Here is a 26,229-nt window from a genome sequence, read left to right as displayed (position 1 = left end):
AACACTACTGGTCTGTACATGTAGGGTCTGTCTGGTTTAACACTACTGGTCTGTACATGTAGGGTCTGTCTGGTTTAACACTACTGGCCTGTACATGTAGGATCTGTCTGGTTTAACACTACTGGCCTGTACATGTAGGGTCTGTCTGGTTTAACACTACTGGTCTGTACATGTAGGGTCTGTCTGGTTTAACACTACTGGTCTGTACATGTAGGGTCTGTCTGGTTTAACACTACTGGCCTGTACATGTAGGGTCTGTCTGGTTTAACACTACTGGTCTGTACATGTAGGGTCTGTCTGGTTTAACACTACTGGTCTGTACATGTAGGGTCTGTCTGGTTTAACACTACTGGTCTGTACATGTAGGGTCTGTCTGGTTTAACACTACTGGCCTGTACATGTAGGGTCTGTCTGGTTTAACACTACTGGTCTGTACATGTAGGGTCTGTCTGGTTTAACACTACTGGTCTGTACATGTAGGGTCTGTCTGGTTTAACACTACTGGTCTGTACATGTAGGGTCTGTCTGGTTTAACACTACTGGTCTGTACATGTAGGGTCTGTCTGGTTTAACACTACTGGCCTGTACATGTAGGGTCTGTCTGGTTTAACACTACTGGCCTGTACATGTAGGGTCTGTCTGGTTTAACACTACTGGTCTGTACATGTAGGGTCTGTCTGGTTTAACACTACTGGTCTGTACATGTAGGGTCTGTCTGGTTTAACACTACTGGTCTGTACATGTAGGGTCTGTCTGGTTTAACACTACTGGCCTGTACATGTAGGGTCTGTCTGGTTTAACACTACTGGTCTGTACATCTAGGGTCTGTCTGGTTTAACACTACTGGTCTGTACATGTAGGGTCTGTCTGGTTTAACACTACTGGTCTGTACATGTAGGGTCTGTCTGGTTTAACACTACTGGTCTGTACATGTAGGGTCTGTCTGGTTTAACACTACTGGCCTGTACATGTAGGGTCTGTCTGGTTTAACACTACTGGTCTGTACATGTAGGGTCTGTCTGGTTTAACACTACTGGTCTGTACATGTAGGGTCTGTCTGGTTTAACACTACTGGCCTGTACATGTAGGGTCTGTCTGGTTTAACACTACTGGTCTGTACATCTAGGGTCTGTCTGGTTTAACACTACTGGTCTGTACATGTAGGGTCTGTCTGGTTTAACACTACTGGCCTGTACATGTAGGGTCTGTCTGGTTTAACACTACTGGCCTGTACATGTAGGGTCTGTCTGGTTTAACACTACTGGTCTGTACATGTAGGGTCTGTCTGGTTTAACACTACTGGCCTGTACATGTAGAGTCTGTCTGGTTTAACACTACTGGCCTGTACATGTAGGGTCTGTCTGGTTTAACACTACTGGTCTGTACATGTAGGGTCTGTCTGGTTTAACACTACTGGCCTGTACATGTAGGGTCTGTCTGGTTTAACACTACTGGCCTGTACATGTAGGGTCTGTCTGGTTTAACACTACTGGCCTGTACATGTAGGGTCTGTCTGGTTTAACACTACTGGTCTGTACATCTAGGGTCTGTCTGGTTTAACACTACTGGTCTGTACATGTAGGGTCTGTCTGGTTTAACACTACTGGCCTGTACATGTAGGGTCTGTCTGGTTTAACACTACTGGCCTGTACATGTAGGGTCTGTCTGGTTTAACACTACTGGTCTGTACATGTAGGGTCTGTCTGGTTTAACACTACTGGCCTGTACATGTAGGGTCTGTCTGGTTTAACACTACTGGTCTGTACATGTAGGGTCTGTCTGGTTTAACACTACTGGCCTGTACATGTAGAGTCTGTCTGGTTTAACACTACTGGTCTGTACATGTAGGGTCTGTCTGGTTTAACACTACTGGTCTGTACATGTAGGGTCTGTCTGGTTTAACACTACTGGTCTGTACATGTAGGGTCTGTCTGGTTTAACACTACTGGCCTGTACATGTAGGGTCTGTCTGGTTTAACACTACTGGCCTGTACATGTAGGGTCTGTCTGGTTTAACACTACTGGCCTGTACATGTAGGGTCTGTCTGGTTTAACACTACTGGCCTGTACATGTAGGGTCTGTCTGGTTTAACACTACTGGCCTGTACATGTAGGGTCTGTCTGGTTTAACACTACTGGCCTGTACATGTAGGGTCTGTCTGGTTTAACACTACTGGTCTGTACATGTAGAGTCTGTCTGGTTTAACACTACTGGTCTGTACATCTAGGGTCTGTCTGGTTCAACACTACTGGTCTGTACATGTAGGGTCTGTCTGGTTTAACACTACTGGTCTGTACATGTAGGGTCTGTCTGGTTTAACACTACTGGTCTGTACATCTAGGGTCTGTCTGGTTCAACACTACTGGTCTGTACATGTAGGGTCTGTCTGGTTTAACACTACTGGTCTGTACATGTAGGGTCTGTCTGGTTTAACACTACTGGCCTGTACATGTAGGATCTGTCTGGTTTAACACTACTGGTCTGTACATGTAGGGTCTGTCTGGTTTAACACTACTGGCCTGTACATGTAGGGTCTGTCTGGTTTAACACTACTGGTCTGTACATGTAGGGTCTGTCTGGTTTAACACTACTGGTCTGTACATGTAGGGTCTGTCTGGTTTAACACTACTGGTCTGTACATGTAGGGTCTGTCTGGTTTAACACTACTGGTCTGTACATGTAGGGTCTGTCTGGTTTAACACTACTGGCCTGTACATGTAGGGTCTGTCTGGTTTAACACTACTGGCCTGTACATGTAGGGTCTGTCTGGTTTAACACTACTGGTCTGTACATGTAGGGTCTGTCTGGTTTAACACTACTGGCCTGTACATGTAGGGTCTGTCTGGTTTAACACTACTGGTCTGTACATGTAGGGTGTCTGGTTTAACACTACTGGTCTGTACATGTAGGGTCTGTCTGGTTTAACACTACTGGCCTGTACATGTAGGGTCTGTCTGGTTTAACACTACTGGTCTGTACATGTAGGGTGTCTGGTTTAACACTACTGGTCTGTACATGTAGGGTCTGTCTGGTTTAACACTACTGGCCTGTACATGTAGGGTCTGTCTGGTTTAACACTACTGGTCTGTACATCTAGGGTCTGTCTGGTTCAACACTACTGGTCTGTACATGTAGGGTCTGTCTGGTTTAACACTACTGGCCTGTACATGTAGGGTCTGTCTGGTTTAACACTACTGGTCTGTACATGTAGGGTCTGTCTGGTTCAACACTACTGGTCTGTACATGTAGGGTCTGTCTGGTTTAACACTACTGGCCTGTACATGTAGGGTCTGTCTGGTTTAACACTACTGGTCTGTACATGTAGGGTCTGTCTGGTTTAACACTACTGGCCTGTACATGTAGGATCTGTCTGGTTTAACACTACTGGTCTGTACATGTAGGGTCTGTCTGGTTTAACACTACTGGTCTGTACATGTAGGGTCTGTCTGGTTTAACACTACTGGTCTGTACATGTAGGGTCTGTCTGGTTCAACACTACTGGCCTGTACATGTAGGGTCTGTCTGGTTTAACACTACTGGTCTGTACATGTAGGGTCTGTCTGGTTTAACACTACTGGTCTGTACATGTAGGGTCTGTCTGGTTTAACACTACTGGCCTGTACATGTAGGGTGTCTGGTTTAACACTACTGGCCTGTACATGTAGGGTCTGTCTGGTTTAACACTACTGGTCTGTACATGTAGGGTGTCTGGTTTAACACTACTGGCCTGTACATGTTGGGTCTGTCTGGTTTAACACTACTGGTCTGTACATCTAGGGTCTGTCTGGTTCAACACTACTGGTCTGTACATGTAGGGTCTGTCTGGTTTAACACTACTGGCCTGTACATGTAGGGTCTGTCTGGTTTAACACTACTGGTCTGTACATGTAGGGTCTGTCTGGTTTAACACTACTGGTCTGTACATGTAGAGTCTGTCTGGTTTAACACTACTGTTCTGTACATGTAGGGTCTGTCTGGTTTAACACTACTGGTCTGTACATCTAGGGTCTGTCTGGTTTAACACTACTGGCCTGTACATGTAGGGTCTGTCTGGTTTAACACTACTGGCCTGTACATGTAGGGTCTGTCTGGTTTAACACTACTGGCCTGTACATGTAGGGTCTGTCTGGTTCAACACTACTGGCCTGTACATGTAGGGTCTGTCTGGTTCAACACTACTGGTCTGTACATGTAGGGTCTGTCTGGTTTAACACTACTGGTCTGTACATCTAGGGTCTGTCTGGTTTAACACTACTGTTCTGTACATGTAGGGTCTGTCTGGTTTAACACTACTGGTCTGTACATCTAGGGTCTGTCTGGTTTAACACTACTGGCCTGTACATGTAGGGTCTGTCTGGTTCAACACTACTGGTCTGTACATGTAGGGTCTGTCTGGTTTAACACTACTGGCCTGTACATGTAGAGTCTGTCTGGTTTAACACTACTGGTCTGTACATGTAGGGTCTGTCTGGTTTAACACTACTGGCCTGTACATGTAGGGTCTGTCTGGTTCAACACTACTGGCCTGTACATGTAGGGTCTGTCTGGTTTAACACTACTGGTCTGTACATCTAGGGTCTGTCTGGTTTAACACTACTGGCCTGTACATGTAGAGTCTGTCTGGTTTAACACTACTGGTCTGTACATCTAGGGTCTGTCTGGTTTAACACTACTGGCCTGTACATGTAGGGTCTGTCTGGTTTAACACTACTGGCCTGTACATGTAGGGTCTGTCTGGTTTAACACTACTGGCCTGTACATGTAGGGTCTGTCTGGTTTAACACTACTGGTCTGTACATGTAGGGTCTGTCTGGTTTAACACTACTGTTCTGTACATGTAGGGTCTGTCTGGTTTAACACTACTGGCCTGTACATGTAGGGTCTCTCTGGTTTAACACTACTGGTCTGTACATGTAGGGTGTCTGGTTTAACACTACTGGTCTGTACATGTAGGGTCTGTCTGGTTTAACACTACTGGTCTGTACATGTAGGGTCTGTCTGGTTTAACACTACTGGTCTGTACATCTAGGGTCTGTCTGGTTTAACACTACTGGCCTGTACATGTAGGGTCTGTCTGGTTTAACACTACTGGTCTGTACATGTAGGGTCTGTCTGGTTTAACACTACTGGCCTGTACATGTAGGGTCTGTCTGGTTTAACACTACTGGTCTGTACATGTAGGGTCTCTCTGGTTTAACACTACTGGTCTGTACATGTAGGGTCTGTCTGGTTTAACACTACTGGTCTGTACATGTAGGGTCTGTCTGGTTTAACACTACTGGTCTGTACATGTAGGATCTGTCTGGTTTAACACTACTGGTCTGTACATGTAGGGTCTGTCTGGTTTAACACTACTGGCCTGTACATGTAGGGTGTCTGGTTTAACACTACTGGTCTGTACATGTAGGGTCTGTCTGGTTTAACACTACTGGTCTGTACATGTAGGGTCTGTCTGGTTTAACACTACTGGTCTGTACATCTAGGGTCTGTCTGGTTTAACACTACTGGTCTGTACATGTAGAGTCTGTCTGGTTTAACACTACTGGTCTGTACATGTAGGGTCTGTCTGGTTTAACACTACTGGTCTGTACATGTAGGGTCTGTCTGGTTTAACACTACTGGTCTGTACATGTAGGGTGTCTGGTTTAACACTACTGGTCTGTACATGTAGGGTCTGTCTGGTTTAACACTACTGTTCTGTACATGTAGGGTCTGTCTGGTTTAACACTACTGGCCTGTACATCTAGGGTCTGTCTGGTTCAACACTACTGGTCTGTACATGTAGAGTCTGTCTGGTTTAACACTACTGGCCTGTACATGTAGAGTCTGTCTGGTTTAACACTACTGGCCTGTACATGTAGGATCTGTCTGGTTTAACACTACTGGCCTGTACATGTAGGATCTGTCTGGTTTAACACTGATTTGCAAGGTATTTCAGTCCTACCATGGTGTGCGACAGCTGGCCATGGGAAGACAGCCGGAAGTGATGCAGGTCTCCAGACAGTTGGATGTGTAGCCAAACTTGAAATATAGCAGTGTTTTAACATACAGGCTGGATACATTGGTAGTGTAGTAAAGGGTGTACATATGAAGGGTATCTTTTCCTTCACAAGTCTCTCTGCTAGTCTGTGACAGCTACATCACAGGCAGTCAGGAACCATGTGTACATGGCATCTCTATTAGTAGTGTACATTGTCACTTTACTCTGCTTCTGACGCCAGCTGCAAGTGATTTTGCAACACTTACATGTTGTTGTCCTAATCATTAGAAACAATTTATAGTGTATCATCAGTGAAGTTTCTAACAGCCATATTGTGTATCAACCTGAATGCTTCCTCCTGTGCGTGGCAGTGTGTAGTTGTCTGGAACGTCACAACCTGTTAAGTGATGCGCGTCTGGCCTATGTGGCTACTCTGTGAGCATGTGGGTTACACAAACAACCAAGTCATAACTGAAAGGTTGTTTGTTTGTTTGTTTGTTTGTTTGTTTGTTTGTTTGCTTAGCACGATCAAAAATCAAGCCTGGACCAGACAATCCAGTGATTGACATCATGAGCATAGATCAATGTTATTGGAATATGATGACATGTATCAACCAAGGAAGTGATCCTGTTAGCCTCCTCTCACAACAAGGATGTAGACCTATTCTAACCCGTATCTTCACGGGTCAACTGAAAGGCAGTGGACACCGATCCTCCTGATAGTTCCTTTTGATCGCCATCATGTAGGGGGAACAGGTAAACTTGTATGAAAATTAATTGTAGTATACTATCTTCTCAGTCTGTACAAGAAGTCTCAAGCTAGTCTTTTATGAATGAACTCAAATCTACTATAACTGTCTTGTTAGTTCTATTCATTCCCATCGATGATCGACTAGTGTCAAGTATTGCAATATACCCTATTGTCATCATACATATCTTATGTAAGCAAATTAAACTACAGAACACAGAATTCTGTGAATTCATGTGCAAATGGAGGATCAGGTGGACAATGAGTCAACACAGTTGTTAGAACAGCAAATTGCTGAAGAAAGATATCACTTCACTTTCCTACATTTCAGTTTCCTTCATTACTAGGCGGCCGCTGATTAGATTGTGGCGAGTTTGACAGGAACCAGGTGATCACGTAATCTAACTACACGGCTCACAATAGTTTGTAGATGGACGCTGATGAAATGAGATTGTATCCAGCCACTGTGATGTGTGGTCGATACCGCTGTTATCCCAAGTTACCATGTACCATGCAGACTGAAGTGCTCGAGGTGTGGGTGTCAGGAGGATCAGGCTGCTGGGTCAGCAGAAACAAACAATTTGGAATATGGATACCAGAGCTCACAGATCCAGACCTCTTCACAGCACCAGAACACAGAACCCTAAAACTTTCACCGAGAGATTAATCTATCAAATGTGTAATGGCGCAAATTAATTAAGAACATGGTAACAGTTAATTAGAATATCATTTTACAGCATCTTGCATGTTGCCTGGGTTAGAGAGTACCTGCTAAATGCAGTCCTCTGCTATTTATTTTAATTTGAGGCTTCAGTATTCAACTGTATTGAATCGGAAACTGAATTGTGTGCCATGGAGCAACATCACCAAAATCCTTGCTGAAGTACCCCCTCATCACAACCCTCCTATTTAGGTAATCTCTTCCTAATTATTATTGATTGTTGTGACAATGAAACATTGCCCTTGCAAACGGTGTATGCAGACGAGGACAGATGACATGCCCTTGCTGAGACACTGGGCTGGCTACTGGCAGCTGGGTGCCTTCATCCTCACAGAGAGAAGCAGTTAGTAATGGAGGATAGTCAAAGAGTCATTGCAGACAATCAGTTCCCAAGGTCAGGCACATTACTGTACGAGAAGTGTGCTAGGAAATGTCAAACTGTAAATATCACCAATGTGCACCACATTATCTGACAATATATTCCTTGAGAACAGGAACAATTGTGACATGAAGCACTTATCTGTATTAACATACACATAAACAAATGACTAATTCTACAATGATATAGGAATATATTCTTGCAGCTGATCTGTTTTATATGGATGAGTTGTTCATGTCGCAATCAGTCATATTCCAACTATCTCATGGCAGCCTGCATATTCAGCGAACCACACAAACCAGCTGTTCATAGCATCTATACAGAGCCATAATAACATAATCAGAAGAGAATCCTAGATTCACACTTAGTCTGTAAAATCTATTATCACACTATTAATGTCCCTATGTTATATAAAACATTTCTTATGCCGGTTGCTAGACAGTTTTATCATTTCGGTTGGTTTGGAAACTTTATAATTAATATATACTTCCTACAGGTCAAAATTTGTAATGAAACACACTGACATGTCTGAGAAATAGGAGTGACTGAGTGAGTATGGTTTTTTGCTGCTTTTAGCAATATTCCAGCAATATCACAGCAGGGGACACCAGAATGGGCTACACACATTGTACCCATGTCGGGAATCGCTATAACCACTCGGCTGCCCGACCGCCCCCTGAGAAATAGGCAACATTTACCTATCATTAAGGCTGTATAATGATGACCAGAATTCTCTGAGCTTCATAGTCATCTCAGAGGAAATGTAACAACTAGTGCCATGGCACTGTAGCTCCCATGGATATATACACAACATTTATAGAGACACTTAACAACAGATGCTGAGAGCATGGCTATACAAATATCTTCTGCATAAATACTGAGTCCGTAAATATTAACAAATATGAAACAACTAAACAATTGCTTACTAAATTTCCACAAAGCTGTGAGAATGAATGTGCTATTGTGCAGTTACATTTATTTCATTCATAGTTTACAACCTTACAAAGATTTATACTTTCTGAAGATAACATAACATTTTGTTCAAATCCAAAAATCCAAAGTAAAATCCAAATGAAAACATGTATGAAAAGGAAAAATATAGGTGTACCAAGGTTCAGCATTTGCAGCCTGGCACTTTCGGACAAGAATTTCGCAAAACAAAAAATGCGAGAAAATGCATTTTATAATGAAAATTTTTATAGCACAGTTCAAAGTATGAGTGAGTGAGTTGTGTTTATCGCCGCTTTTAACAGTATTCCAGTCATATCACGGCGTGTAAGCTTAACATGCTTAATGTGGGAGGAAAGCCCCAAGTGATGCAGGTCTTACAGTGAGTGAGTGTGGTTTTACGCCACTTTCAGCAATTATCCAGCAATATCACGGCGGGGGACACCAGAAATGGGCTTCACACATTGTACCTATGTCGGGAATCGAACCTGGGTCTTCAGCATGACAAACGAACGCTTTAACCACTAGGCTACCCGACTGCCCCAGCAGGTCTTTTACCACTTTGGTGAAACCCACGAGCATAGGTATGGTGCTGACAAACCTAGAAACATAATTGGGATGAACTGGGATTCAAACCCACTATCATAGGTTTCTGGCGTGCACAAGGCTGCACAGCGAATTGCGGCGCCTTAGACGACTGGGTCACTCGTGCTCCTGCACAGTCCAAAGTGCAAAGTTCAAATATATAATATCACTATAAAATGGAACATGTGTTGAGCTCTGGCACTTCTAAATACATATATGCCAAACTCAGATATACTGATTTTGAATGGCTGAGTAATGGCTTCTAGAAGTTTCAGCTTTCAGCATGCTTTCTGTTCGAAAGTCAAATAAATATATATAACACAGCGAAAAACCAAATATATATGCAGCGTCCCGCCCAAAACTAGATAGGTACCAAATTTCATTATATTTTTAACAAAAATGACTGAGTAATGGCCATAAATAGCTTCATCAACATGACACAATAATAACGTTGTCGGCACTTCATATTTAGGTGGTGCCTTGGAGGGGGGTATTTGGAAGGAACATTTATAGGCTGACAGACTGTAAGTGCTTCCATTCAGCTGGGGACAGGCCTTTCATTCACTGCACTTTTGATTACCATAATGATTATTGTATATCCCATAGCATTATGCGGTTTTTGATCATGTACATCCAAGAGCATTATGCTGTTTTATAATATAGTAGATCCTATAGCATTATGCTGTTTTTGATTACAGTAAATCCTATAGCATTATGCTGTTTTTGATTACAGGAGATCCTATAGCATTATGCGGTTTTTGATTACAGAACATCGTATAGTATTATGCTGTTTTTTATTACAATACATCCCATAGCATTATGCTGTTCTTGATTACAGTACATCCTATAGCATTATGCTGTTTTTGATTATAGTACATCCTATAGCATTATGCTGTTTTTGATTACAGTACATACTATAGTATTATGCTGTTTTTGAATACAGAACATCCCATTTATGCCACTTGACACCTTGACATTTTGTTGGACGTGACTTCATTCTACAACAGATGCTGACCGTATGGTGATGCATACATTAAATCATTGTCTCTTCAGAATACTGAATGGCATTTAAAGCCCATAGTATACAATGGCCATTAGTGACAAGTGGTTGTGAGAACCAATTCATACAGGTGACAGTGCTTTCATGAAAAAGATTGTTCGAAGCCAAACAAGATCAGCCAGGTGAACAGAGATAACGCATCAAAATCACTTGTTATATCATCTCAGTCACTACCTAACCACTTTTCAACAATATTATGGCTGCAGACATGGCAACCACATTTACCATGTATACAGCCATCCATTATATACCCTAAATGGCTTGGCTTAGCCACTGTACCAGATCACGGTTCTGGGTTTCAGAGGAGAACTTCCCTTGACAGTTGTCCTAGAGGGAGTTCTGGTATCGGTTGTGAGCTGAACAAACACCTCCACATATCAGACATCAAACTCAAGTCTATTTCCATGAAGAGGCAATTTACAAAACCAGCTCTTTGCCTTACAGTGTTGTTTACAAGGGATGATGTCAATGGAATGACACAACATGTCTACTGCATTAACCGAGGACGGTGATGGTAACTCTCCTTGAACTATGTGGCTTAAATGAATGTATACATAGTGGACATTTCCTGAGGCAATTTTCCATCCTGATAAACTTAAGTAGAACTTGAGGACACTAGCAGTCTAAATTCTGATCAAATATGTCACATTATCTGAACAGAACATTTACACTAGTTATTGAGAAGAGAGTATCTGAAGCCAGACTATGAATAAATAGATGTATAAACCAACCTATGACAGCTGATCACATAAAATAACCGACTAACAGTACAATAATGACACTTTCAAAGCATCTGAAACATGGTAATGAATGTTCATATCCAAGCTGTTAATCTGTGTCATTCCCAAAGTATGAAGCAGGCCATCCCTGGGGTGCCCAGCTGTGATTTTGTTGCAATATTGTTAAACAAGACATTAAACCTCCATCCCTCATTTAAATATATGAATCATCTTGTGAATCCTGAAAAAACTCCATTCATTGACAAAGAACTGGTGAAATCAGAGAGATGGTGATTTCCTCATAAACGCAAATGCTGATGATGTCGTCCACTGATATACAACACTGCACCCAACTGAGAAATACAGCACTGCACCCAACTGAGAAATACAGCACTGCACCCAACTGACAAATACAGCACTGCACCCAACTGACAAATACAGCACTGCACCCAACTGACAAATACAGCACTGCACCAACTGAGAAATACAGCACCCAACTGAGAAAAACAGCACTGCACCCAACTGAGAAATACAACACTGCACCCAACTGAGAAATACAGCACTGCACCCAACTGAGAAATACAGCACCCAACTGAGAAATACAGCACTGCACCCAACTGAGAAATACAACACTGCACCCAACTGAGAAATACAGCACTGCACCCAACTGAGAAATACAGCACTGCACCCAACTGAGAAATACAGCACTGCACCCAACTGAGAAATACAACACTGCACCCAACTGAGAAATACAGCACTGCACCCAACTGAGAAATACAGCACTGCACCCAACTGAGAAATACAGCACTGCACCCAACTGAGAAATACAACACTGCACCCAACTGAGAAATACAGCACTGCACCCAACTGAGAAATACAGCACTGCACCCAACTGAGAAATACAGCATTGCACCCAACTGAGAAATACAGCACTATACCCAACTGAGAAATACAGCACTGCACCCAACTGAGAAATACAGCACTGCACCCAACTGACAAATACAGCACTGCACCAACTGAGAAATACAGCACTGCACCAACTGAGAAATACAGCACTGCACCAACTGAGAAATACAGCACTGCACCCAACTGAGAAATACAGCACTGCACCCAACTGAGAAATACAGCACTGCACCAACTGAGAAATACAGCACCCAACTGAGAAATACAGCACTGCAACCAACTGAGAAATACAGCACTGCACCCAACTGAGAAATACAGCACTGCAACCAACTGAGAAATACAGCACTGCACCCAACTGAGAAATACAGCACTGCACCCAACTGAGAAATACAGCACTGCACCCAACTGAGAAATACACCACTGCACCCAACTGAGAAATACACCACTGCACCCAACTGAGAAATACAGCACTGCACCTAACTGAGAAATACAGCACTGCACCCAACTGAGAATTACAGCACCCAACTGAGAAATACAACACTGCACCCAACTGAGAAATACAGCACTGCACCCAACTGAGAAATACTGCACTGCACCAAACTGAGAAATACAGCACTGCACCCAACTGAGAATTACAACACTGCACCCAACTGAGAAATACAGCACTGCACCCAACTGAGAAATACAGCACTGCACCCAACTGACAAATACAGCACTGCACCCAACTGAGAAATACAACACTGCACCCAACTGAGAAATACAGCACTGCACCCAACTGAGAAATACAGCACTGCACCCAACTGAGAAATACAGCACTGCACCCAACTGAGAAATACAGCACTGCACCCAACTGAGAAATACAGCACTGCAACCAACTGAGAAATACAGCACTGCACCCAACTGAGAAATACAGCACTGCACCCAACTGAGAAATACAGCACTGCACCCAACTGAGAAATACAACACTGCACCCAACTGAGAAATACAGCACTGCACCCAACTGAGAAATACAGCACTGCACCCAACTGACAAATACAGCACTGCACCCAACTGACAAATACAGCACTGCAACCAACTGAGAAATACAGCACTGCAACCAACTGAGAAATTCCACACTGCACCCAACTGAAAAATACAACACTGCACCCAACTGAGAAATACAGCACTACACCCAACTGAGAAATACAGCACTGCACCCAACTGAGAAATTCTACACTGCACCCAACTGAGAAATACAGCACTGCACCCAACTGAGAAAATACAGCACTGCACCCAACTGAGAATTACAGCACTGCACCCAACCGAGAAATACTGCACCCAACTGAGAATTACAGCACTACACCCAACTGAGAAATACAGCACTGCACCCAACTGAGAAATACAGCACTGCACCCAACTGAGAAATACAGCACTGCACCCAACTGAGAAATACAGCACTGCACCCAACTGAGAAATACAGCACTATACCCAACTCTGACATGACACAGTACTTCTCCAGTTTTAATGGCATCACACATCTTCTGTCACCCTTTGTTCTGCAGCCTAAACGTGGCATGGGTAGATACACTTGTGTCACCTGACCTTTGGCGGAAAAGTGTCTATGAACCAGTGAAGGAGATTTCTGTAACCCAATATTGCAGTGTGAGGCAACCAGAGGAGCTGCTGTCCCTGTAGTCCTGTATGAATGCAGTTCCTGCTTCACAATGTGCAGGACTCATTACAAAACCTGGGGCACTAGGGGAAGGCTTTCTTTTTCATTTGGAAATAAACGAACAACCTGTAGGGCCAGAGAGACATTTGCAAACACAGCACAGCCCAGAGTCTGTGTTCACCTGGCAAACACTGTACAGCTAGGAGTCTGTGTTTACCTGGCAAACACAGTACAGCTAGGAGTCTGTGTTTACCTGGCAAACACAGTACAGCTAGGAGTCTGTGTTCACCTGGCAGGAGTCTGTGTTTACCTGGCAAACACAGTACAGCTAGGAGTCTGTGTTCATCTGGCAGGAGTCTGTGTTTACCTGGCAAACACAGTACAGCTAGGAGTCTGTGTTCACCTGGCAGGAGTCTGTGTTTACCTGGTAAATACAGTACAGCTAGGAGTCTGTGTTCACCTGGCAAACACAGTACAGCTAGGAGTCTGTGTTCACCTGGCAAACACAGTACAGCTAGGAGTCTGTGTTCACCTGGCAGGAGTCTGTGTTCACCTGGCAGGAGTCTGTGTTTACCTGGCAAACACAGTACAGCTAGGAGTCTGTGTTCACCTGGCAGGAGTCTGTGTTCACCTGGCAGGAGTCTGTGTTTACCTGGCAAATACAGTACAGCTAGGAGTCTGTGTTTACCTGGCATACACAGTACAGCTAGGAGTCTGTGTTTACCTGGCAAACACAGTACAGATAGGAGTCTGTGTTCACCTGGCAGGAGTCTGTGTTCACCTGGCAGGAGTCTGTGTTTACCTGGCAAACACAGTACAGCTAGGAGTCTGTGTTCACCTGGCAGGAGTCTGTGTTTACCTGGCAAATACAGTACAGCTAGGAGTCTGTGTTCACCTGGCAGGAGTCTGTGTTCACCTGGCAAACACAGTACAGCAAGGAGTCTGTGTTCACCTAGCAAATTAGTTTATGCTTGAGCAACAGGGAAAATGATTCTTTTGGGGGTTTTAAGACCCAGATGATTTTTTGTGTAGTTGAGGACATATGGTCGGTCATCAGCAAGGAAGCCAAAGCCATGTTTGACACTGCATTTCCTTGAAAGCCAGCAGCAAAGGCATGTCTGTGTGCATGTATTTCCTCCTAAGCACGGGACACAGTCTTCACACCTGGTGAACTGGCAGCATACTAACAACCATCCATTGTTACAGATATTGATCCACCACAGGAAAGTGTATGACCATAACCCCTTCAGCAAGAACACTTCAGTCTGATATATGTACTTCCTAGCTGATAATATTGGGGTTGATTCCATGGCCTGGCTTGCTGATAATAATGAGGAATCTGTTCATGGTATATTTACAAGATAATTGGATGTCACATTGGGAAGAACAAATGTTGATACTGAGGAGATAAACTAAATGCCATCGCTTCGAAATGATATTTTCAGGCATCAAATACTCAATAGCACCCACAAACATGAAAAGACATAATGTTTCACCTAACGTTACCAGTACTCTCCTATAGTACGCTGTCTGTACAAGAACTCTCACAGCTGTGGGGAGACATGACGCCACTCTGGAGTGCTATGACACATGCTTCCAGAACACCAGAATATTTGGCAAGCAAACTGCTGACAGAATACACCAAACTAATGTTCATCTGATAAGAACTGACCAAACTCAACTATAGATTGTTTTCTAATTTTCATATAGAAGCTTATTAGGAAAAATATCTATATGCAGCGAAAACTTTGGTAGATTTTCAGGTTCCAATCACATTTAACAATGCTATTTTAACAATCAGACTGCAGAGCACACTCTCATTCCATTCACAACTGACAAAAAGTCCAAAAGTTTCAACTTGAACCATTGCCATTCCCAACAATAAATATACCACTTACAGCTATGAATACTTCGGATCTTACAAAAGTATATGGCATGGAACTCATAACTATTTTCTCATTGAAATCATGCTAACCCAACCTTAGCAACTTACTGTTTGTTTACAAACTGCATGATGCGATCATAAAGTTTAATTGTTTTTCCCATTCAGACAACTAGGCTTTATAAATTTATTGCTGTTACATCTATTATCAACATTATCAGTTGCAGGCAAACAACACATATTTATTTCTGCCTTTGAAAGTCTTTAACATGTTGATTCATGCACGATGGAACAATCACACTGAAGCTGACAGCAGAGTCAAAAAGATTTTCTTTGTTTGTTGTTAAACACTGCACTCAGAAATACTCCAGCTATATGACTGCCGTCTGTAAAAAATTCAGTCCGGACCAGACAACCCAGTGATTGATATCATGAGCATCGATCCACGCAATTGAGATATGATGACATGCAAGCCAAGTCAACAAGTCTGTTGACCCCATCCCGTTGGTTGCCCCTTACGACAGTCATAGTCACCTTTTATGGAAAGCATGGGTTGCTGAAGACCTATTCTACCCCAGATCTTCACGGGTCAAATAATTATAACCTAGGCCACATTTCTCACAAGCAACAAAACTCTGAAACACTCACACCATTTGCATCAAAAGGCAACAAAACGGATTCATTGACTATTTCCACATATTGACACATATGATCCTTGAAAACCAGGATCAACATGTTAAACGATGATACGGAACATCAGCTTTTATGTCAACATGCTTATCATAAAATTAAAAGCTACTCGTGAATTATTCCAAATTACATTTTTTGCCCCCAAAAGATACTCAGATTGGCATTATTTACTACCAGTTATTTCAAAATCACTGAACATGTCAGGATACGAATAGAATGATCATTTCAAGTCGGAATGAATATTTACATTTGAATGGTTATGTATTAGATCCACAGAGAGCCAAATGAACCCTGAGATGGTCACCCCACCTACACAGATCTATAGTGCGGCTATATCAAACCCTTGACAGAACCTTCCCCTCCCACACACACAGATCTGTAGTGGCAAACTCCTCTACCCCCTTGCTCAAGAATCCCCTGGCAGTAAGTCCTGTGGAACAGCATCGCTTGTGTCTGCCCACTCATTTGACACCACTGATGCCCCAGACGAGACACTAATGCCATAATCAATGCTTCCTTTCCATAACATCACACCAGGTAAAGTCATCAACGCTGCTTTTATCAACAGTAAATAATCACTTGCAACCCTTAGGAAACATATTAGTTATGAAGCCATCCAAAACCAATTGTGATTATGTTTACAGTGACAAATGGCTGCGTAAGACATGCATGAGGATCACTTTACTGAATTACAGCAGTCTGATGGTCGTGAGCCAGGAATGGAGATTTGTAGAAGCATGTTAGACTAACATTCAGTCTCGGAATGTTTTTGTTTTTTAATTGTCTTTTAACATGTAGAAAGAGCCCTAAGAATTAATATAGCCCAAAAATGTAGGACTCTCGACATGTCAAAGTACTGTAGACTTGCTCATGAGTTTTCAGCTTTGTATGTTGAGGCTCTGTAAGAGAGACTACACGCGCATGTATGTGGGCTGGGCTGTTGGCGAATGGGTATGTAGGAATGTAGGTGTGTGTTGTTGCATCCACAATTATGTGGAGGTGAGAACATAGGCCTCTAAACCTATCTCCAGACTGATGGAAAATACACATGGCCACAGGCACCAGGTATTGTGCCTGTTTATTAATGTGTTTCTCACCACATCAACGACTGTGTGTTGACAAGGTTTAAAGAGGTTTCTTGATCAAGACAACTCCAGGCTGGCAAAGCTTGGAAAAAAGGGTATCCAAGGAGAGACTAGCTTCAGATCAAGTCTCAGTTCTAGCACTTCTGAATCAAGTCATTTAATGCTGGCCTTATTTCACTTCAATGTTACAAGTATATCAATTGAAAAGTTCATGATCATTCAAATGAATAGAGACAATGTCAGTTTCACACAGGACATAATTACAGGACCACATCTGATTAGAAACCTGTACCAACCTGCGGAGCATAGACTCTTTTAAGTGCAGGAATTGGGTTTAACACTAGTTCGTTAACTGTTATTTGGATTATGTCACACCATGTCAGCCAATGTGGGAAAGCTGGCAGTGACTGTCATAACTGTCACCCACTGGCATGGTTCTGACAGTCCAAGGTACAAAATAAGTGCAAACTTTGAGTTTGAACCTACAACCAACAAATCCTGACACTGCTAAGGGAAGCAACTCTGCATAATAAACTTCTTCAACCGAGGTCACTGGACCACCCAGTGTTCTCTGATCATCAATTTTACACACACACACACCCTCCCCAATATTATTATCTTCTGCATTCTATTTTGTACACTTTCGTCATGGCTGACCAACCATTTAACCCATTTTATCAACCAAGCGGTGTTGGGAGACATTTATTTGTTAAGGGGAAAAACCAAGTCCAAATCTCTTGTTGGCTTAGACATGAAGCTTTAAGTGAGAGTTATGAGTAGCGTTAATTCTGTCAGTGATCCAGTTGTAGAACACTGTGCTACAAATAACAGAAAACATAAACCAGTAATGAATGTCCCCAGAGACTAGCCTGCAGGTGTGGAGTCCCCACATACAATCTTGTGTCTAACCTGAGGACGCGGGCATACAGCTTGTGTGGGATTCCTGTCAGCACCCCTGCTCCATCCCCAGTATCATTGTCGCAGCTGCACCCCCCTCGGTGCTCCATCCGCTGCAGCATAACCTGCGCATCTTGCAACACCTGCAACATGAACATAGAAGTTTATTTCTGTAAGCGTGCACTTTAAACAAATTGATGTGAAAATTTCACTGAGATTTTGCAGAATGATTCTGCACTTTGAAACTCAATCACATTACATAACAATCATGTTTAATGTAACAAAAAAAGATAAAAGAGGAACAAAGAACGTGTTTACTTTGCCTCTTTATTATTTGACTTCTTGCAATGGACTTGGAATAATATGGGGGTGAGATTGTCATGTGGGACCTTACTGACAGAGTCATGGCGATCTACTCCTCAGCCACTCTAGTGTTGGGTCTAAACGCAATTATTTGCAGGCCACTCTCATATAATATTCTTTAAATATTACTGTTCCTAATAACATAGCACTCTCCTCTTCTCTCACTCTATGGGCCATGAGTATTTACGCCTGCTGGTGAGGTCAGGTAGGTGTGTGTGTGCCTGTGCATGTGCCTTTGGGTGTGGGTGTGCGTGTGCTAGTGTGTGTGTGTGTTAGTGTGTTAGTGTGTGTGTGTGTGTGTTAGTGTGTGTGTGTTAGTGTGTGTGTGTGTGTGTGTGTGTGTGTGTGTGTGTGTGTGTGTGTGTGTGTGTGTGTGTGTGTGTGGTTGTCTGTGTCTGTCTGTGCTTGCTCAAAGATGAGAGCCAGGCAGGGTAACAAAAAGTACCACCTTTAAACATGTTTTGATGGGCAGATGCTCTATCCACTAGACCACGGAGGCATTCAAATACTGCCAGGGGATACCTAAATACATGAATGATGTGTTCCAACAAGCAGTGAGTTTTCTGAATCCTGAACCACAAACATCCTGACTCCATGTGTAACCAAGACAACATTATCAAAACAGAAGAATTGCTTTCAAAATATTTCTTTAAAAAAAAAACATTATCTCTTCTATGTTGAGGTTTTGATTTGCTCCTGCAAAGAAGGAACTTTTAACTTCTTATTTACATAATAATCGATAAAAATCAATATTCACAACAGTGTCTAAAGAAAGAAACCATCTGTCGCCCTGGTTTCATAAGGCCAAACACTTTCTGTAGCAACAGAACATGGATGTGATGGTGCAAACATTATAATGATGACAACAATTTGTGCAGGTTCAAAACAAGGTTATGATGCAAGCCTTTAGCTGTGTAGTCACTGATCTCCTTATCGCATCATGTGCATGCACACGATTGATCCTATGTTTACCATACACAAACTACCAAAATAAAAGGTCAATGTTTATATCTAACATGATTACTATCACCTGCAAGTGTTGTTCATTTACAGTTTCATGGATATCATGAAGTATAGGTCACAATGACCTGATACAGCTGCGACAATATGGTTATCATCTGTCATCCACGACATATACTACTAAAAAAAGTCAAGGATCATGCTATTCTTTCATATTACAATACTTTATTTGATGGGCATTACTTAGAAGTTGACGGATGACAAGATGGACACCATTTTTATGGATAACAACTTCTTTAATACTGTAGAAGGCGACGTTTCGGTATAGATCCTTAAACCGTTGTCAAGCAAGACTGAATGAGGGACATAGTGCAGAATATATACTATGTCCCTCATTCAGTCTTGCTTGACAACCGAAACGTCGCCTTCTACAGTATTAAAGAAGTTGTTATCCATAAAAATTGTGTCCATCTTACAATACTTTATCTGTCATGGCATGACAGAATAACTATTGCAGTTTGAAAGAATTGGGTGATCCTTAACTTGTTCAAGTAGTATACTTAAAATCACCTTATCACTGCAAATAGACCAAAAAAAAGGTCAAATGGACCAAGATGCTTAACAGACTACTTGATAAACAACCTTCAGTCACCTTGAATGAAGGTCACTCAAAACCTAACCAGAGACGCACCTAGTTTCATCTGTACATATATGCACAAACAAAAGTGACAAAACGAATTCTTAATGAAATGTTAACAGAACTAATCGTGTTGTTAGTTAACATAAAAAATGCTTTGTAGAAATAACATTAACAGGACAGTTGATTTCGTGGCAGTGACATGTATGACCCACACTATTTCCAGATTAAGTATCCATGGCTACTGCATGCAGATGGAAGTGAAGGACAGAGTGTTGCCTTACTGAAAGGTGTTGAGAGATTCCTTGTCTTTCCCATATAGCACTCAGAGTAATTGAATTCTACTTGTGATCGTTACTGTGTCCCCCAGCAGCCAACATGCTCACATGAAGGGCCTTCATTGACATTGGCATTTTGTCAAACCGTTCTGTAATGAATGGACCTTGGAGAAGGTGATAGCAAAACTTAATTTCTTTCCCTCAAACACACGCCTCGCTCAGGGTGATATTAGAATCCCAGTTGGGACAAATCAAGCAGTTACAATCCGATCAATGAAGAATGGTGACCATTATTCTACCCAACTTAGACAGACTGGACAAAGTTTCGATCATCCGTCATCCCAAAAGTGGTCTTTAACACCCAAAGGCAGCATCTTCGATCCCATTGATACACACAGGTTTTCTTCATGCCAATCTTTCTCTTATCATGGATCTATCCATATCCCGTTAATTCACTTTACGACCTAGCTGGGTCAAGAGAGAACTATTGGCAATGTCTCCATCACAATTCTGAGAACCATCAGTCAGTGGGGATAGTTGGAGAACTGAGGATGATGAGACTGACAGTGCTTAATTTGTTTTGTAGACAGTGGATCCTGTTTCAACTTTCTGGCTTGATTGATATAAATGTGTCAGTTTCTCATTGCCATAATATCCCCACCAGCTTGCGTGGGCAGGTTTTAGAGCACCCACTGGTTAATCTATCTTGTCAATCTTACTCTGGCAGCACAATGATACAAAAACACTCAATGAATGACTTCTAAATGAAAGAAGGTTTTCTCAAAGGCAGAACTCTTCTTGTGATCGATCATAAGCTTTGTAATCATGATTCAACTTTAAACTTTTCTTTCATACTGGATTAACTATCTGAAGATAAGGTTTTCTCAATGTCTTTTTAGAAAAGAAACATTAAATTTGTAGAAAAAGACAATTCCACTTCTCCACCTTACCGAATGTTACTGGCCACTGCATGCTGAGATTCACATATCTGATGCGTACTCATTGTTTATTTAATCGCTAAAATGCTAAAGGACAAAATGTAATATCAGATCATTAGGTATACAATTCCTGTCACTTCCATATATCAGCAGGTATGGAGTCTGTGATACACAATTGAATGAAGATAAGATAGACACAGTCACAAAGTCATTTCACTTATTTCCTCTGTTTGTCTGTTTGTGTGTTGTTTTACGCCACAGTCAGCAATAATACAGCTTTTCACAGACAAACTGATGGTTGACATGAGCTATGTCCCTGGTCACCGGAGTAAGACAGACCTTCTGATCCAATACTCTAAAAACAAGCAGCACTGGGAACCCATTCTAACCTAGAATCCACACAGGATCTTTCACTATTCCACTGTTTCCTGTCAAGAAAGTCAAATGACATTGAAAACATTGCCAGCAAAATTGTTTGTAAGAAAGATCCCATCTAACATGATTACTTCGAAGGATGATTGTTGGGTCTTGTTTAACCAACTAAAATCACACCTGAGCCATAAGTGGGACAAAATTACTATCTGTCAGAACCAAACCAACTAAACCATTCTGTTCAACAAGCAAACACTCTTCCCACTGAACTACCCCACCATTCCCTGAAGATTTATCATAATCAAATGCTAATTATGGGTCAAGTGAATGCAGGCAGGCCTTTTCCCCAACTGGGGAGGCTGACTCCTCAATCTCCATATGAACAAGCGGCAGTAGTGCTGTCTCAGACCACAAGTGAAGACATCAAATTACCTCATACAGATTCAAGTCATGTCCGTACAAATCAGTTAAAGATCAGCTTGGTCTATAGGAATTCGTTCTCTTGTGTTTAAGCTATGATTTGCATTAGGAACAGTGGCTGGCTCGTTGGTGTAGAACTTGTTAGGATTACATCAGGAAGGACATGCAAGATTGGTGCTTATCCTCCGACTTTGTGTTGTGATTTGGAAATACAGTTTTGCAGATTTGATTAGGAATTGTTCAACAGCATAGGCAAACATCAATAAGACAACAAAGATGAAGAAAATCTTGAAGGAGAAAACAATGTATGGATTACCATTATATTATCATATTATGTTTAAGACAGCAACTGATATTCATTTGTGAAAGATATTTTACTGCAAAACTTCACATGAAAGGTATGGTAATTGCGTAGTCTTTTAATTTTCCAGTTTGTAAATTTCAAGTTATAGATCCTACCTAATTTTATTGTTTTCTATACAATAGTAAGCACTCTAAGGCCAGATAGACACAATTTTTTATGGATAACAACTTCTTTAATAAAAAAAAAAATTGTGTCTATCTTGTCATCCGTCAACTTCTAAGTAATGCCTATCAAACAACTCTAAGGCCACTTTAACAAACTCAGGGTCCTGGTGACAGTAAGTGAAAAGAAACCCATTTTCTTTCCGGTCCTTTTCATAAAACTAAATTGGCTATCACATGTAGGACTGTTGCAGTGCTAAGATCTCTCCGTGCACCAGGTCCCAGAAATATAGGGCACAGCTTATCTACATGTAAGCAGGCGAGGGCAGCGTGCTTCAGGTCACAGACCTGGACTTGAAGACCTTCACAGGATAATCATATCTGAAAACTGAGGACAACAGTTCTATGTTTTCAGCAAAATAAAACTTAAAACTGAAGTTTTAAAAAAAAACACCAAAATAGACATTCCACTTCATCAGCCATTCCCTGCCACTATAAGCTCTGCACTTTCAGGTCTAGCTTGGCAAAGCATGGCAATGAAGTAAGCAGTGGTGTCCAACAGAAACTACAGTAATAGACAGGCAGCTGTGAAATATATATAAACTTCTGCTACAAATACTGCCACGGAACATCAGTGTCATAATTTTGACATTAATGTACATGCCTTTGCCGTGACATATCTGCAGCCTAATTCATTCTTGAACATGGTGTTGGCTGACAACCTCTACTAGGTTCATAGTTGGACATGGTGTTGGCTGACAACCTCTACTAGGTTCATTCTTGAACATGGTGTTGGCTGACAACCTCTACTTGGCTCATAGTTGGACAAGGTGTTGGCTGACAACCTCTACTAGGTTCATTCTTGAACATGGTGTTGGCTGACAACCTCTACTTGGCTCATAGTTGGACAAGGTGTTGGCTGACAACCTCTACTAGGTTCATTCTTGAACATGGTGTTGGCTGACAACCTCTACTAGGTTCATAGTTGGACAAGGTGTGGGCTGACAACCTCTACTAGGTTCATTCTTGAACATGGTGTGGGCTGACAACCTCTACTTGGTTCATAGTTGGACAAGGTGTGGGCTGACAACCTCTACTTGGTTCATAGTTGGACAAGGTGTGGGCTGACAACCTCTACTTGGTTCATAGTTGGACAAGGTGTGGGCTGACAACCTCTACTTGGTTCATAGTTGGACAAGGTGTGGGCTGACAACCTCTACTTAGTTCATAGTTGGACATGGTGTGGGCTGACAACCTCTACTAGGTTCATAGTTGGACAAGGTGTGGGCTGACAACCTCTACTTGGTTCATAGTTGGACAAGGTGTGGGCTGACAACCTCTACTTGGTTCATAGCGGGCAAGGCATGTCTTGTTTATTCTGCCATCTCTTATCAAAGATACATACAAAAATATATATACAGAGTAAGAGGCAAACAGGGTGGTGATAATTTACATAGAACTTGAAATGGGCGATGTGCTTGTTGGACCATACATAGCACCTATAATCTAAACAAGAGCATTTATCCAGTACCCATTGATAAAACAAGCTCAATTGCAAGTTGTCAAACATGTTCACTAAGCCAACATATTACCTCTTCTCACTTTGAATTCATCAGAATGTCAATGCTGCCATGAAATTACATTATACCCGTATGTATTAAAACGAGTATGGGCAAAGAATGAAAACCCCAGACATGTGTCATCATGCATGGGAGACTGTTGATGTCATATTTGTTTGATGTTAACTTTTCCCTTTGTCGAGGACTCAACATAACTTTTCTCTCCTAGATTTTCTATCCAAGTCTATATTTCAGCATTGCTATAAGCAGCAACAGATGAGGCCATCACATCCCCTCAGTCCTAGCTGGTGTGTCTTTTTCACCTGACTGTAACACCCACCAAGTACACAACACTCTTACAAATATCTGTCTCCTGTTCATTGAAATGGGATTAGTTCCAAAGCTTTGACAGTCTTCAGCATTGTCACACATAATTCCTCCAGGGCCAAAAAGGTTTTTATAAATAGCTTGTCATAATATCATCAACTCCCACTGAAAAATCAATCCTAAGCCGAACATGAACAGCCTCAGGATTCTGTCAAGTTCATCTGCTGCTAGCATGAAGCCGGAAATCTCTATCTTCCTACAGAAAGTTGAGACTCTCTGATCATGTTCACAGCAACATCTCCCAGCCAGATTGGTGCAACTTGAATGGACACAATATATCCTTAAGCATGTTTTTACCTGAAATCAACAACTATGGATAACATGTCTTGAAATAGACACAGCTTGTCAAAGACCTTGCATGACATTGTCTAACACTGCTTGCTAAATACAGCAGGCTACACAAACATCAGTACTAGGAGCGTTGACGTACAAGCCATAAATAGACCTCTAATGCTTTACACAAGTTAATATCGATTCCAAATACCTCTTATCATACATGTACATTTTCAACAAGCTAATTTAGGATTTGCCATAAAGTTTGTAAAAAGGCCTGCTTGAGAAATTGTGGAAACAAAACATGAAAACTTATATGTATGTAAATTGTAAGAGCACAATGTTTCCCTCTACCATTGCCACTAGAGGTGCTAACACTTGTCTATCTGGATCTAAATACAAAACAAAACAAGACAATGTCTTAAATATCACCACCACCTGTTTAATACAGTTCAATATCACCAACCATGATCACTACAATAGTTAAGACTAAATGTTTGAAGAATAAATTACTAATGCAAACACTTTCTGACTCAATATTTCAGGAATATTTTGAAATAATATAGTTACAGAGCCAAATAGAGCCAAATCTTGCATATATGTATCATTTCTCAAAATGATTTAATAAAAAAGTACCCCATCATTTTGTTTCTACATGGCAATGTACATACAGATGAAGGTTAAGTGGAATGAAGTACAATGTTCTGTAGATATCCGAGGAATGCTTAGGAATTTGTTTTGAATGCTGTTACCAAGCGCAACAGATGGACACATCAAAAAATAATTACTGGTATGTTTTTTCATCAAAACTAATAACATACATGTTTACTTATATTAAAATCTGAAACAATTTCCTTTTCATGCCACATCTTGCCTGAAACACAATACAAGCTGCAACCTCACTGAAATCAGATCTTTTACTCCTGTGTGATACCTGTCTGAGGACACCCCAATAGAAGGAGTATGCTTGGTTTCTTGAGCCAATCAGATGTCAGCTTTCTAAAACAATTTGGTATCATTTCTTTACCACCTTGGTGGGAACTTTTGATTTGTACAAATGAAAACAACACTAAACACAAATATGTCTTTGATGGTACAACCTTCTGGGGGTAGATGCCATGGTAATCAGAAACATCAACAATATGATGGAGCAGTGATATTTTGGGACAGTCACAAACCCTGATTACCGTATTCGACGTAATAAGCGCCCCGCTCTAATAACCGCCCCCGGCGATATTTGCTAATATATTCGCTATTGAACAATACCAATTAGTACCCCTTCCGATTGATCAATGTACACGACACTTATTTATTCGCGTATAATACGT

General features: G+C 41.7%; 1 protein-coding gene across 2 annotated transcripts in view; it reads right to left on the bottom strand.

Annotated features, from left to right (window-relative positions):
• LOC139474870 (uncharacterized) overlaps positions 1-26,229 on the bottom strand; it is a 112,417-nt gene that overhangs the window by 59,648 nt on the left and 26,540 nt on the right. For both annotated transcript variants that reach the window (XM_071258057.1, XM_071258058.1), the window contains exon 4: positions 18,262-18,392. In XM_071258057.1, coding sequence (XP_071114158.1) covers positions 18,262-18,392 — 131 coding nt within the window. The remainder of the gene's footprint in view (positions 1-18,261; positions 18,393-26,229) is intronic.

Source organism: Haliotis cracherodii, unplaced genomic scaffold (assembly GCF_022045235.1).
Source record: "Haliotis cracherodii isolate W230 unplaced genomic scaffold, xgHalCrac1.p SCAF_3, whole genome shotgun sequence".
Taxonomy (NCBI): domain Eukaryota; kingdom Metazoa; phylum Mollusca; class Gastropoda; order Lepetellida; family Haliotidae; genus Haliotis; species Haliotis cracherodii.
The sequence above is the reverse complement of the archived record's forward strand: the minus strand, read 5'-3'. Positions and strand labels throughout refer to the sequence as shown.